We start from the raw sequence: 16,029 nt of genomic DNA, 5'->3' as shown, positions 1-16,029 counted from the left end.
CTTATACACTAACATATGACCAAGTGATGGATTAAATCTGTCATTACAAAAAGAAACTCCAATTAAAAGGAATGTTTCTTGTTATAATGACAAAATATATAGGAAATAAGAAATATAGAAGACTTTTATCAGCCATATTGATATTTGGACCCCACAAGGGTAGACCAGTCTATGTGTGTATAAACATGTACTTATACACTAACATATGACCAAGTGGTGGATTAAATCTGTCATTACAAAAAGAAACTCCAATTAAAAGGAATGTTTCTTGTTACAATGACAAAATCCATAAGAATTCAGAATTTCTAGAATTGATATTTGGACCCCACAAGGGTAGACCAGTCTATGTGTGTATAAACATGTACTTATACACTAACATGTGACCAAGTGATGGAAGAACTCTGTTTTGGGCAATACTAAAAGAGACACCAACAATTAAAAGGATTTTTTCCACATTAGAAGAACAAAATGAATAGGAAAGTAACATTTTAAAGTAGGTTTTTAGCCCAAATGTCATACATGGTTCCCACAAGGGTGAACTAGAGAAAGTGTTTTTCAAACTACACAAACACTCTGAAGCAAATACAAATAACTACCTTGTGCCACTGGACAAGAGAAGTAACATTAACCTGGAATATGATTGCTGCTTCCCACTTGAATGGTGAAAGTGTATTGGCATGTTCACAAAACAAGACGACTCACCTTCAGAATTGAAGGGGAAACCTCAATGCCGTCTTGTACCCTTGTGTTGGAACTTTCCTTGTTGCTGTGTTCAAAGGCCACATGGGTAGAATGCCCACCATCAACCTGTAACATGAATTACATTTAATAATTGTGAAATCAAACACTACAGCAGTAAACTCATGAACAACAATATGTTTGTACTCATTAAAACACACATGACCAATTCATGTGCAAAATCAGATGTTTAATCATCAAAAGACAATGAAATTCAATGCATTGATTTTGGACAGAAGATTGAACATTCTAGAAGACTTTTATCAGCCATATTGATATTTGGACCCCACAAGGGTAGACCAGTCTATGTGTGTATAAACATGTACTTATACACTAACATATGACCAAGTGGTGGATTAAATCTGTCATTACAAAAAGAAACTCCAATTAAAAGGAATGTTTCTTGTTACAATGACAAAATATATAGGAAATAAGAAATATAGAAGACTTTTATCAGCCATATTGATATTTGGACCCCACAAGGGTAGACCAGTCTATGTGTGTATAAACATGTACTTATACACTAACATATGACCAAGTGATGGATTAAATCTGTCATTACCAAAAGAAACTCCAATTAAAAGGAATGTTTCTTGTTATAATGACAAAATATATAGGAAATAAGAAATATAGAAGACTTTTATCAGCCATATTGATATTTGGACCCCACAAGGGTAGACCAGTCTATGTGTGTATAAACATGTACTTATACACTAACATATGACCAAGTGATGGATTAAATCTGTCATTACAAAAAGAAACTCCAATTAAAAGGAATGTTTCTTGTTACAATGACAAAATCTTGTTACAATGACAAAATCAATAAGAATTCAGAATTTCTAGAATTGATATTTGGACCCCACAAGGGTAGACCAGTCTATGTGTGTATAAACATGTACTTATACACTAACATATGACCAAGTGATGGATTAAATCTGTCATTACCAAAAGAAACTCCAATTAAAAGGAATGTTTCTTGTTACAATGACAAAATCCATAAGAATTCAGAATTTCTAGAATTGATATTTGGACCCCACAAGGGTAGACCAGTCTATGTGTGTATAAACATGTACTTATACACTAACATATGACCAAGTGGTGGAGTAAATCTGTCATTACCAAAAGAAACTCCAATTAAAAGGAATGTTTCTTGTTATAATGACAAAATATATAGGAAATAAGAAATATAGAAGACTTTTATCAGCCATATTGATATTTGGACCCCACAAGGGTAGACCAGTCTATGTGTGTATAAACATGTACTTATACACTAACATATGACCAAGTGGTGGATTAAATCTGTCATTACAAAAAGAAACTCCAATTAAAAGGAATGTTTCTTGTTACAATGACAAAATCCATAAGAATTCAGAATTTCCAGAATTGATATTTGGACCCCACAAGGGTAGACCAGTCTATGTGTGTATAAACATGTACTTATACACTAACATGTGACCAAGTGACTCTGTTTTGGGCAATACTAAAAGAGACACCAACAATTAAAAGGATTTTTTCCACATTAGAAGAACAAAATGAATAGGAAAGTAACATTTTAAAGTAGGTTTTTAGCCCAAATGTCATACATGGTTCCCACAAGGGTGAACTAGAGAAAGTGTTTTTCAAACTACACAAACACTCTGAAGCAAATACAAATAACTACCTTGTGCCACTGGACAAGAGAAGTAACATTAACCTGGAATATGATTGCTGCTTCCCACTTGAATGGTGAAAGTGTATTGGCATGTTCACCAAACAAGACGACTCACCTTCAGAATTGAAGGGGAAACCTCAATGCCGTCTTGTACCCTTGTGTTGGAACTTTCCTTGTTGCTGTGTTCAAAGGCCACATGGGTAGAATGCCCACCATCAACCTGTAACATGAATTACATTTAATAATTGTGAAATCAAACACTACAGCAGTAAACTCATGAACAACAATATGTTTGTACTCATTAAAACACACATGACCAATTCATGTGCAAAATCAGATGTTTAATCATCAAAAGACAATGAAATTCAATGCATTGATTTTGGACAGAAGATTGAACATTCTAGAAGACTTTTATCAGCCATATTGATATTTGGACCCCACAAGGGTAGACCAGTCTATGTGTGTATAAACATGTACTTATACACTAACATATGACCAAGTGGTGGATGAAATCTGTTTTGGGCAATACTAAAAGAGACAACAATTAAAAGGATTTTTCCACATTAGAAGAACAAAATGAATAGGAATGTATCATTTTAAAGTAGGTTTTTAGCCCAAATGTCATACATGGTTCCCACAAGGGTGAACTAGAGAAAGTGTTTTTCAAACTACACAAACACTCTGAAGCAAATACAAATAACTACCTTGTGCCACTGGACAAGAGAAGTAACATTAACCTGGAATATGATTGCTGCTTCCCACTTGAATGGTGAAAGTGTATTGGCATGTTCACAAAACAAGACGACTCACCTTCAGAATTGAAGGGGAAACCTCAATGCCGTCTTGTACCCTTGTGTTGGAACTTTCCATCAGTACCTGGTTGCTGTGTTCATCAACCTAAAACATGGATTACAGTCAATTTTTTAATCATTGCTCAAGCAACCAATAGTTGTCCAACTCTGCTAGGAAAGTTATTACATGTTGTAATATTACAATGGAAAAGATGACAAAATGCTAAGTAACATTTTTTTTAACCCACATGTTCTAATATAGTATACCTTACCCTCCAAGGCCAATCACTTCCTCCATAATCATATGTGAGTTCATCTTCTCTCTCTATGTTTTGTAAAGCAAACAGTACTAGATGTGGCTTTCCGTCTGCAACAATTTTTTTCATCCGGCAGTTAGGATTAACATGGTCATCATTGACCAGCCTCCCCAATGATGAATTTTCCACAGCAGCATCAATGCTAAAAGAAGCCAAAAACAAATGATAAATACAAATAATTTACAGGACCTAAAAGAATATAAAGGCCTTTCTATAGCTCAACATAAGCTTGAGATAAAGGTCACATGATTTTTGTGTGTGGTTGAATCAAATCCTGGATTTCTTGTGGGATGGATAGCAGTGCTTATTTTGTAAATTCAAAGGTCCCGCAGGACTCTAGACTGTGACCAATTGGTCGCAGTTTGCGTCCATTTTTCCTGCCGGCCCGGTGCGACAAGATATTTATTTAGGTCGCGCTGACGCGACCACAATGTTGCCGAGCAGCGAATGCAAACAAAATGAAAGCGGAACGAAAATGCGCTACTCATTATGCTTTACGGACCGTTTATTAGTTTGGACCAATAACAGCGCAGCCCCCCGAACTTGCCAGTCACGGGCCGAGCTCGGTCATGCGATACTGTTACTAGGAGATCCAGTGAAGAAATCCATTGAATTCGCCTCAGAATTAATAACATCATCTCTGCGAGATCCAGTGAGAAACATTCTGATTCGGCGCATAGTTCTGTTCTAAACCATAGATATCAGATCAAACAGCCCTGACGTGGAAACCAGGATAAACACTTATAGAAGGCTTTCAGTCCACAAATCAGCAACATCCACCATGGATTTAGGCCAATGTAGTACTCTAACCATAACTATGGTATTGTGACAGAAATAGTCAAACGCTTACAGTACAAGTAGCCTACTACACATCTTTTTCCAGCACTTCAAAACTATAATATCATATATAAATGTTATTTTTAATGTGATGACCAACACATTTTTTGTTCATCCTTCAAAGATTGTCCTAAAACTAAAAATTAAGATGTAGCAGGGCTCTAGACTAACTTTTCCACTGGTTGCACTGGTGCTACCAACTTTCTCAAGTTGGTCGCACCAGCATATGATTTGGCCACACCTATTTTTTATTTTTTTTTGCTACATGCCATGGGATTAATCAATGCATGCTGATGAATAGTGGTCTTAATCTGCATACCCTAGTTTTGCACTGATGTAAAAAGACTGACAGTGACATAAGAAAGACCTCATGTTAGCAAAATGTTTAAATCTTTTAACTCTCAAAAAAACTATTAAAAAAACATGTATGTTCTTTAATGTTTGATTATAATTTTACTGTCTTCACATAGGGATGGGAATTGATAATATTTTATCAATAATAATTAGAGATGCACCGATTGATCAGCTGGTGACCGGAATTGGCCGATTTTCACGTGATCGGCCATGGCCGGTGACCGGCCGGTCAGTCCGACATATGCCGATTTTATGCCGGTCAAATGCACTCGATTAACCTTTTGAGCGGTACGGTCTTATATATGGGATTTTTATTTCTGTGCCCCTGAGAGTAACGTTACAGCGGCACATTTAGAATGTTCAGTGACGTCGCATCACTGCCAGATTCAAACTGTGCTTTCGCGCGTTTGCTGGCACTGAGCCAGAGTCGGACGCGTTCAGCGCTGTCATAGATCACTACCATTAAGCAGTGTTTTCAACCTCATAATGTTTATTTTAGGTTTCAGATATTTAAATACACATAAGCACGAGTAAAACAATACATTTGGAGTTTGTAAAATACACAATGAAGTCTGTGGAAGCAGCAATAACAATCTATTCAAATATAATTTGCCGACATGTGTTATTCATATCAGACAAACATAGTGGAAGTAACTATTAAGTTTACTCTATTCTTCTCAGTTCACCGGCCACTTTCTTTCATTTATTTCGGGAGAAACTGATTCATTCACGTGTTGTAAATCCGACTGACAGGACAACATTGCGGCGCCCATCTCATGTTATAGATCAAGATTATTTATGGTTTTTAAACGACCAAACACACTAACTTACATGTATTTGAGAATCGGAATATCAGATAGGCTAGTTGATGACATGGTAAGCAAGTTTGTGAATATTTTGAATAAAAAAGGAAAAGCGGAATAAAAGCGAAACATCTGTCATGTGTATTATTGCAGCTGCGGTGTATCGCGTGACGCATCGCCATGGAAACATTAAAGGGAACGTTCGCCTTGAAAAAACTCACTCCTGGGGTGGGGGAGGGGGTGTCAGTTAGAATATTTTAAACTTACGCGTGAAAGGGTTAAAGAAAAGATCGAAAATAAATATTTGTGTGTGCTGTAAAGTGGTTAGAAAAAATTAAATCGGAATCGGCTAAAATCGGTATCGGCAGGTCAAACTCAATGAAAAATCGGAAATCGGCCTAGAAAATTGTAATCGGTGCATCTCTAATAATAATGCCACTGATGATTCTGCTTATCGATCCGATTCTTGAACAATTCTCTTATCGATTCTTGATAGCACTGTGTGGAAAAATGTAGTCATATGCTTTTCAAAGAAGTTCACTGTTGGAAAGATCAGTTGTTTTAACCATTCATTAAAATGAATCTGTTCAAAGGAGTCATTAGTTCGCAAATTGGACGTGTCATGCACGTTGTGTGATTATTCCAGCATTCGGGACATGTTATTTAGCATAATTCACACTAGAGTTCTGCACCCGCGGGACCCGATGCAAAACAGAGCGGCGCGGGACAAATTTTGAAAGGTCATTGCGGGAGCGGGCGGGATGATAAAGGTGCACTTGCGGGTGCGGGCGGGGGGATGTTACGCTGCACTCCCGCAAATTAAATATTAGTGTTAAGTAAAATATATAAATGATTAAAGTAGCGTGCATAATTTGTAGTTGTGAGGGAGATTCTGTTTGGCAGCAATAAAAACGTTTTAAGCAGCCTAAACTTGGATGTTGTCGTTTGGGGTAGGGCGGGGGCTAATCTCACGCACACTTGTTTAGAGACAGTTTCTTCCTGCTGCTCCGTGTTCGAATTCGAAAGCTTCAAGTTTAAAATAGACAGCATGGACGAGGAAAAGAGCACCTCTAGTGCTTCAGATATAGGCCTAAGCGCTTCAGATGTAAGCACTTCTCTAAAGAAAGGCACATTTACTACAAAAAAATATCACGAAACCTCAAATCAGACATTTGGCAGTCTTTTTCGGTTGTGCATGATGGAGAGGGGAATCATAGCCTACCTTTTGCCTGCTGCGATAAATACCAAAAGGTGTTTACATACAACGGACACAAATCTCTTTTTTCCAAGACCTTTCGTGAGACAAAGTGAACATACATCCTTGCCTGCCGTCTTGCGGGCGGGAGCGGGACATAATATCACAGATGCGGGCGGCAGCGGGAAAAAAAATGACAAATCTTTGCGGGAGCAGAACTGAACACTGCAGGAGCGGGCGCAAGCGAGACTGAAAATTGTGTCCCGCGCAGGTCTCTAATTCACACCCAGCGGTAATTAAAAAAAAAAAAAAAAAAAACTCTGAATGCTCTACATGAAACTTTGGTCCTCCGACCTTTTACCACCGTGTCGATTTATTTTGATTAATATGTGCGAGGGAGAGAGCAAGACAGCGCTTAGTTTGGAGACGGTGAAGTCTTGTTTACACCTTCGCCTGGCTCTGAAGAGAGAGTGTGCGCGCGACCGGGGCTCTCTCTCCCTCTCTCTCTGCTCGTTTTTTCAGTTGAACATAAGCCCTGTCACAAGTGCGGCAGTTCATCTACATTACTCACCGATCAAATAAGACTTTGGCGGGACAAAAATTCACTTTGGCGGGCGCTAAAACAAGTTCAATGCTGGAAAATTCATGCGTGAATTTATCTTAGTAGGCTACATGCCAATGCACTCGCACAAATGCGACCACACACAATTTTAACTCGCACATTCTCAAAAAATGGTCGCAGTCTGGAACCCTGTGTAGGAAAACTCTTATTTAAACACTTGTTTAAAAAAATAAATACCATTGTAAACAGTAGGATGCTTGTTGGCTATTTTCACTCCCTAATATCATTTTTTTACTCGTTTTGCTTTTTTAAAGGGGTGGTAAAACACGATTTCACTTTTCTAACTTTAGTTAGTGTGTAATGTTGCTGTTTGAGCATAAACAACATCTGCAAAGTTACAACGTTCAAAGTTTAAAGCAAAGGGAGATATTTGCTTTTAAATAAATCAATTTCTAAGAACTACAGAAACGGCTGATAGAGACTACACAACATTCCTGTGGGCTTGCTGACATCACTAAGCCCAATATTTACATAAAGCCCTCCTCTGGGACCACAATACATAAAGGGGGCAAGGCCATTTTATGTTGCTTTTGAAAAGAGTTGTTGTGGTAGTAGCGAATCACAACACACTGGGCCAGCTAACCAATCTGAGCCCATTGCGTATTTTTGAGGGCGGGGCTTCATAGAACCAGGAAATCATCCGACCGTTTTTACAAGGAGGGACAGAGCAGAGTAGAATAATGGTTAAATATGTGAAAAATAATGTGAATTTTTACAAACGAAGCATGAACACATGTTACAGTGAACCCCATAAACACAATCAAGCCTTCGAAAAAAGGTGTTTTACCACCCCTTTAATTAATAAAGACATTTTGAATGATAATAATTAAAGTTAATTTCATCTACACTCTAAATTAAGCTTAGTGCTTAATTGTCAGCCCCAGCTCAGTGTCTGCGATGCTGCTGCCGTCAGATGTTAGTCTGGAGCCTGTGAACTTAAGATAAAACTGCACACTGTAATTTCTGTATGTTAAGTCTATTTATTATTAAAGAATTTGTCAGTATTACAGTTATTTTGGGGGAAATTTTAATAATTGCATTGCAAGCTGATTTAAGGTGTGCCCCTAAATTTTCTGCTTGCGCTCCTAAAATTTTCAGTCAGGGGCTACAGCGCTCCTAGTGAAAAAAGTTAGTCTGGAGCCCTGTCCCGGAACACATAGACCAGCGAGAGGGAGAAGGATCCGTTAAGTTCAAAGGTAACCGACTGAATGGAAAAAAAAAACCCTCTAATGTTTCCCCGGGTAGATCTGTCGTGCACGCAACAACTGTGGATGTGCATGAAGCCCGCAAGCTGGCTTTTTTCTGTCTTTAGCAGACAAGTCAGAAAGGTTAGCTATAAGCCATGCGACCAACATTTATCACATAAAATATAAATGTTGTGTCCCAAAAGCCATTGTGCTGCCATGGTTGTGTTATTTCACACATTTACTTATTATTTCACAAAGTTCCATCTTAGCCCATTGGACAGAACATAGTCCATGTCTCCAGCTGATGTAGCAATACTACCAGCTCTGATCTCCCTTGGTAAGAGAGCTGCTTGATAAGAGAGTCAAATTATGACTTAAAGTGATTTATGAACATAGACCAATTAAAGAATTTTGTTGGTGTTCCCCTTTAACACTGTCCATTCATATTTTTTCAATTGGGTACATAATATGGTCGATAACGAGTTTTTACAGAGTTTTGAAAAAGTGAACTTGTTATTGAAGGATTCATGTATGCTATTGTAAAAGTAACCTGTTTGAATGCTGACTAGATTCTTACCACCATTGTTTGCCATGCCAGTAGAAGTCAAACATAAAAACTGCCTGTGATGGATGATACTTCTTCCTCCTGGCTTGGGATTCAGCAGAGTCTAACATTTCTCCTCTGTACTCCACAACAAAATCCCCTTTTTGAAATGGGGACAGGGCAAACACACCACGACCTATCAACAAAAAATGCATAAAGATATCACATCTGATGTGGCAAGAATGCAAGCGTTTACTGTCAATAACCACTGTTATTGACAGTAAAGGCAATCTAAATTCATTGTACAAAAATATACATAAACATACCTGCCAACCTTGCAAAAAAAATTTGCGTACCGACGCCAGGGGGGGCGGGTGATTGTATGGGCGGTTTGGACGACGACACACATGCATTATATAATTGCATTGCATATAATGTGTGCTGGTCAACTAGTCTAAAATTAAGAAACCCCTAGAACACAGTAAAATGAAAAATATATATAGAAAAATATAAAAACATAGCAACATTGTGTACAAGATTTATTATAATTTAGATAATTTATTTTCCAATATCCAAATATATATATTCTATATACCACAGGGAAAAGGGCTTCTATTTGTGACGTGCTGTCTTTGCATTTGAACATTGCACATTTTAAACAGGACACGCATTAGCTGAATAAATGTTAGCCAATACAAACATACTTATAGAAAACAGTTGACAATGAATAGACAGGAGTCAAATAATAGCATAACGAATCACTTATTCTAAAAATAATATAAATTATAAGCTCCAAATCCGGGCTGTGTTAACAGTAAAACGTCCGTCATTTAACGAATTTTAAAAGCAGGGATGGATAATACTAAATGCTTTTTGACAAAAAAATCAAGCAAGAACAAAATTTAAACTTAGCCAGTCAATTTTCATTTTACAATGATCTTCTCTCTCTGTGTGCGTGCGTCCATGTTTGTGAGAGAGCTCGCGCAACACTGAGACAACGGTACTTTTTAATCCATAAGTAACTAACACGCTAGTTTTCATACAAAATAAATATATGTAACATAATTAACACAATAACGTAACATGTTTCTCAACACTGAGAATGAATAAATAAACGCCTGTTTCTCCAGACTCGCGCTTATCGGTAGGCTAATCCACAAATCACAGCACTTTCATAATCACTAAACCATAGCGATTTCAAGATTTATAGTTAAGCATTACTTGAGCATTTTATTATATGCATGACTGAATGATGTCTTCCTGTTTTCTGAGTGACCATGAATAACTTAACGGAGTATTTTAAAGGACAGATCCAGTGAAAAATTAACCTAGGGGTAATTAACACATGGTTACCGAGTAGATCGTTCCCTGCGATGGGTTTTCATGAAAATCGAATGTATAGAGTTTTATCTTTAAAAACAGATTAGCTCATAGCAGTAGTATATAGGGCATAGAGTAAGTAAAAGTAAATCGCTAGTTAATACCACTGACAAGGCTCAAAATAGCCTCACACTAACACGGTAACATAATGAGGGTCCCTACATGCAAACCGAAGCATTGAGAACTTTGTAAGTGTACAGACAGTTTAATAAGAAGATACTTTATAAAGACAGTACATTACGCCTTTACATGCAGGATCCATCTTGGAAAACAGTCTCGACTAATCGAGCGACGAACACCGTGCTACGTTAGATTTCACAAACTTAACTCCTATCGACCAGCTATCCTATCGACTGCGTTCGTGACTCGGTAACCATGTGTTAATTACCCCTAGGTTCATTTTTCACTGGAGTTGTCCTTTAAGATAATCCATGCGATCTGTGTGATCATCGAATCCATAAGATTAAGTTAACTCAACAATCAACTTTCCACATCCACCCCAGGCCATTTACCTTCAGAATCAGGAGTCAGAAGTACCGTACTGTACTGTCCTCGCTTATGACATCAGTCAGACGTCGGCCGCGGGAGTGGAAGGGGGATCGAGCGAGAATCTTTATTGGTGTCGATTTTCAGTCTCTTTTTAATGATAGGCCTTACGCATCTGTCAATCATCCCTGCTTGCTATTTGGGGAATGAACCCAGCGATTTGATTGGTCGAACTCTTCTTTTGTTGTAGCTTGATTTGTAAAATCGTACCAGCGTACTTTGAAGTCAAAATGCGTATCCGCTATGGTTGGCAGGTCTGCATAAATAATCCAGAATTGTGGTAAATCAAATATTTTGTAAAACATTTCATGTTAAACTTGCCTTTTATTGGATTTATGTATCGTGCCTCCAAAAAACATGTGTTGTCTGTGGCACTACGCACATGTTGCAGTGCTACACCTTCCGGCTTAAGTCGCAACCTCTTCCTACTGACTTCCTGTGCCGAATAATTTAATTGCACTATTTAGGCTATAACGAATTATTAACACAATTACATGTGATACACCAAAAAAACTAAATTTGTGAACATTGTATTATATTAGGAACACATGTCCAACATTAACTCTGTCAGACCAAATTAGATATTCCAGGAACTTTATGCAACTCCATTGCAGTGTTTCCCCTACCATTATATAAGGGGGGCACCCCGCCCCATCAAATTTGATTCGATTTTCTTTATAGCGCCAGATTACAATTTGTTATTTTATTAAAAAAACTAAATAGCCCTTAAGTAATATGTTATTTATCTTATTTCAACGATGGCATGTCTTTTCTGTCTGTGTTTGCGCGTTTACAATTATCCCAATGAGTGCGCACTCACGCACACTCACACACAAACAAACACTTGCGTCACATACAGATGAGCACTAGTGGACAGAGAGTGCGCGGCGGGAAATATGTCGCTGAACTGAAGATGGCAACACTCGCTCTACTGTGAGTAGCAGCCGGAGTAGCTCTCCTGCTCCAAGTCACACATACTCCGTGTGCAGTGCGTGTGCAGTGCGTGTTGCAGTGCGTATGCGGTGCAGGAGCAGCACGCGCTAAAGTGCTTTCACATAAGCTGCGTTTGCAGTGTGTAACTGATCCGGCTGTCCCACAAACACATTGTATTTCAAATCCAGAAGTTATCAGCAAATTTATTTTAAAAAATATTACTATTAGTATTCACATTTAAACACAATTTAATCAAACTATTATTCAATGCATTATTTCTATATAATTATATATTAAGTTGCTCAAGCAAGTGGTAAAATATTTAACCATGTACTTATCGCATACATTTTAAATTAAAACTTAAAATTGACAAAAACAGCAGACTCATACCCTTTCTTTTGCATAATATAAATCTTTATACAATAAATCCTGCATGTCACAAAGAACTTTCAAAGAAGAAAGAGACGAGTGTTGTTCATTATGTCCCTTGTTGAAGTAAATTGTAGTTTTCCTTGATTTACCCCGGTCTTAAAGTAAAAAGATGACTGTGAAAAAAAGTAGGCTAGTATTTAATTAAATGCATTGATGGTGAGATTACTACATTTTATTGAATTAAATCCATTTATGGTGAAATTACTACATTTTCAGGTCAATCTGTATTCATTTTGACCACAAAACATGTGTTGTCACTTTAATTCAGCGCGTGTAGCTCAGCAAAAAGACTCGTTGCGGAAACGATCGCTGCACTGCTGTATACGCACCGCAACGCGGTTGCAGTCCGTCAATCCGTTCCAGTTGCGGTGCGTATACAGCAGTGCAGCGATCGTTTCCGCAACGAGTCTATTTTTGCTGAGCTACACGCGCTGAATTAAAGTGACAACACATGTTTTGTGGTCAAAATGAATACAGATTGACCTGAAAATGTAGTAATTTCACCATAAATGGATTTAATTCAATAAAATGTAGTAATCTCACCATAAATGTATTTAATTAAATACTACTTTTTTCACTTTAAGACCGGGGTAAAGCAAGGAAAACTACAATTTACCTATACAAGGCGACATAATGAACAACACTCGTCTTATTCGCGGAGGTGGAAAAACAAGTTCTTTGTGACATGCAAGATTTATTGTATTAATATTTAAATGCAAAAGAAAAGGCATGAGAGTCAGTTGTTTTTGTCAATTTTAAGTTTTAATTTAAAATGTAGGCTATGCGATTTTAATATAAGTGCATGGTTAAATATTTTACCACTCGCCTGAGCAACTTAATATATAATTATATAGAAGTAATGCATTGAATAATACATTTTTTAAATTGTGTTTAAACGTGAATGCGAGTTCACAGCAGTGCTGTGTCTGACAGGATTATTCTCTCCAAAAAAAGCTGTAAACCTAGGGGAAACACTGCATTGTGTATGCATATAAGTTGAGTTGCCCATTTTACAAGAATAAAAATACTTTTTCAGCAAAGTAAAGTTACTCAAAGAATACAAAAAGACATTATACTGTATTTTGTCATTTAACTACTCGATATGGCTACTACTTGAACTGTACTTACCTTGTGCATCTGCATCGCAAGGGCAATTACTTCAAACCTGTTGACAAAGAAATTGTTAAATATGATTTTTTGCGCAGTTGTACCATTTAATCTGATGTGACTCACAGAAAAAAACATCCTCAAATCATCCAAATGTTTTTCTAAATACATATTTTTTTCTGTACCACTGTTTAAAGACCTCTGCAAAATCAGGGATTGACATTAATGTTTGTCCACTTGTCCGGAACAAATTAAAAATATATATATATATTTGCATGGTGTGTGATCTGGAAAGTGACTGATTGTACCTGAGCAATTTTATATTGGTTACTCTAAGGGGCTGATCACTTATCCAAACCAGGTATTTTCACTAATTAAATTGAAATAATTGTTCTGAATTTTTGTAAATGCTATTTTATTTTGATGTGTAGATTTTAATGTGTAAATACAGGTGGCAAAATTTAGGTTACATTTATTTTAATTTCCAGGTTGTATATATTGTGACAAAAGGTAACGATTTTGACAGGGTATGACGATTTTCTACTTTAGAAAATTTTGCAAAACATATTGGCACAATCATTTTAGTGACTTGCAGATTCTGTCAAGTGCCATGTTGTAAAAGTGATTTCACTTCACATTGAATTTAATTGGTGCTTTTAAGAGAAACTGCCAATTTCATGTGACAGCCCACTTGTGCAAAAGTTCTTAATTTTCAGATTATCAAGTGAGATCTGTGTTTATGAATGTGTTCTGATCTTGCATGATTTTTTTAAGAAGTGTACCTCTTCTAGAAAGGGTGGACCCCACAAGTGACGTCCCAGTCATGGGGCCTCACAAAGTAACAAACACAAGTATGTGTGTGTGTGTTTGTTTTTATGGGCTGTGACATGAAATTGAGTTGGCTATTTTTTTCTAGATGGCCTTAATTCCCTGGCCAACGACCTTTGAGCCATCACAAATTACAAATATTTTAATATGTGACACGGGGAGAGTAGCATTGCTTGTCTGACGGACAAGTAGACAATAAATTTAATGTCAATGCCTGATCATGGTCAATTAATAACTAGGTCTTTATGAGCAGTATTTTTTTCAATAATTCCATAGTTAATAATGTTAGACCCTAGCTAGGTAACGTAGTGAGCTAATAATACTAGAAGGCAGACATTAAGCTAGTTATAATGCTAGCTTGCGGCTAGTAAGACAATAACGCTAACTAGCGGCTAATAAGATAAAAACACTAACGAATGCCAAGGCTAATACGTTCAAATGTTAGCTAGCGGCTAGTAAGTTCATAAGGCTAGCTAGCAGCTAATAAGTTAAATAATGTCGCTAACGAAAGCCAGTACTAGTAAGTGTGCAGAATGAGGTGCTCAAAGCAACATCATGGAGTCACCGTGTGCAGCAAGTGCGCATTTAAAAGTTCACGGCACAAAGCGAAGAAATGTCGAGCGCACAAATTCTAGTGTATATCTGTTCAACAGTTTATTGATCATTTATTTCTTCACAGTTATTGTGCGTTTGATGCCGATTCATAGTCATTGTGATGTGTGTGATCTAACGTTAACATGCACACGGTAGCTAACGTTAGTCGTTTAAAAACGGCAACAAACTCCAACAAAATAAAGTCATTTTAAACAAATCCACAGCCTTTTATCTACAGATCAAGCATTATAATGTGAATTATATCATATTGGAGAGAGTTTTACCGTGCATCCTGCTGTAGAGGCGCGCACGCTGTCTGAATAACGTTACTGAATGGAGAATGATTGACAGGCGCGGGGGAGGGGAAACGAGTTTCCGTAAACTTTAATTTAATGGTGTAAATAGACTTATGTCCCTCACATTAAGCTATGGAATGGCTTCAGATGACTTTGTGAAATTATAATCAGACCCTCCCAGACGAAAAGTGCACTGTTTGCATCCCTGCAAATGTTAGCTAGTGGCTAACGTTACTAAGATAATAACGCTAGCTGAGCTAGCTTGGTCATTATTACGTTTCTTAATGTAATCTAGGTTATTGCTTTCTTCATTATTGATATCCTATGGCATAGGTGTCACAAACTTGTCATTCGGTAAATTACCTTAACGTTATATTCAATATTCCCGCGTAGACATTTTTCCCTCGTGGAACCTTCCGACCTCCAATTATCCTGTATGCGTCATCATGATATCCAACGTCCTCAGCACGACATTCAACGTCACCATCACGACACTTTACGTCACTTCAAAAGCTGTATGCTGTGTAGTTGTCTTGGTAATGACCCACGTGACAAACAAGCATGCCTTTCATTGGCTTAGTGTGTGTAAGTGTGTTAGAGTGCACTACCATTAAGTCGACTTAAGGGGGCAGTACTGAGCAAAATCTTAGCACACTTAAACACATATTTCTTTTTTTTCATCACTTGTGGGCCAAACTCAGATTTCTGCACTAGACATATCAGCAAAGCGTTTTCTATTCATTTCAGTGATAATCCTTGTGGGGTCCAGCAAAATGACCCCACACCGTTTTTGGGGCCCCACACCGTGAGTGTGCTGTCAGGTTGCGGTCCCCACAAAGTAATAAAAACAAGCACACACACACACACACACACA

The 16,029-nt window shown here is 37.5% G+C and overlaps 1 protein-coding gene across 1 annotated transcript; it reads right to left on the bottom strand.

The window, feature by feature from the left end:
- Window positions 1-702: 702 nt before the first annotated feature.
- On the bottom strand, window positions 703-15,990 carry LOC311077178 (uncharacterized protein; the record flags this gene model as incomplete). The annotated part of the gene is made up of 8 exons (XM_084139000.1): window positions 15,519-15,990; window positions 13,459-13,495; window positions 11,287-11,401; window positions 9,073-9,235; window positions 3,453-3,639; window positions 3,200-3,286; window positions 2,505-2,609; window positions 703-807 (listed from the first exon to the last, which is right to left on the bottom strand). Coding segments are annotated over exons 2-8 (777 nt in total), but the record flags the coding sequence as incomplete, so codon positions are not given.
- Window positions 15,991-16,029: the final 39 nt, after the last annotated feature.

The sequence above is a fragment of the Abramis brama genome (assembly GCF_963993115.1).
Source record: "Abramis brama genome assembly, contig: SCAFFOLD_168, whole genome shotgun sequence".
Classification (NCBI taxonomy): Eukaryota; Metazoa; Chordata; class Actinopteri; order Cypriniformes; family Leuciscidae; genus Abramis; species Abramis brama.
This window is presented reverse-complemented; position numbering and strand designations above follow the sequence as displayed.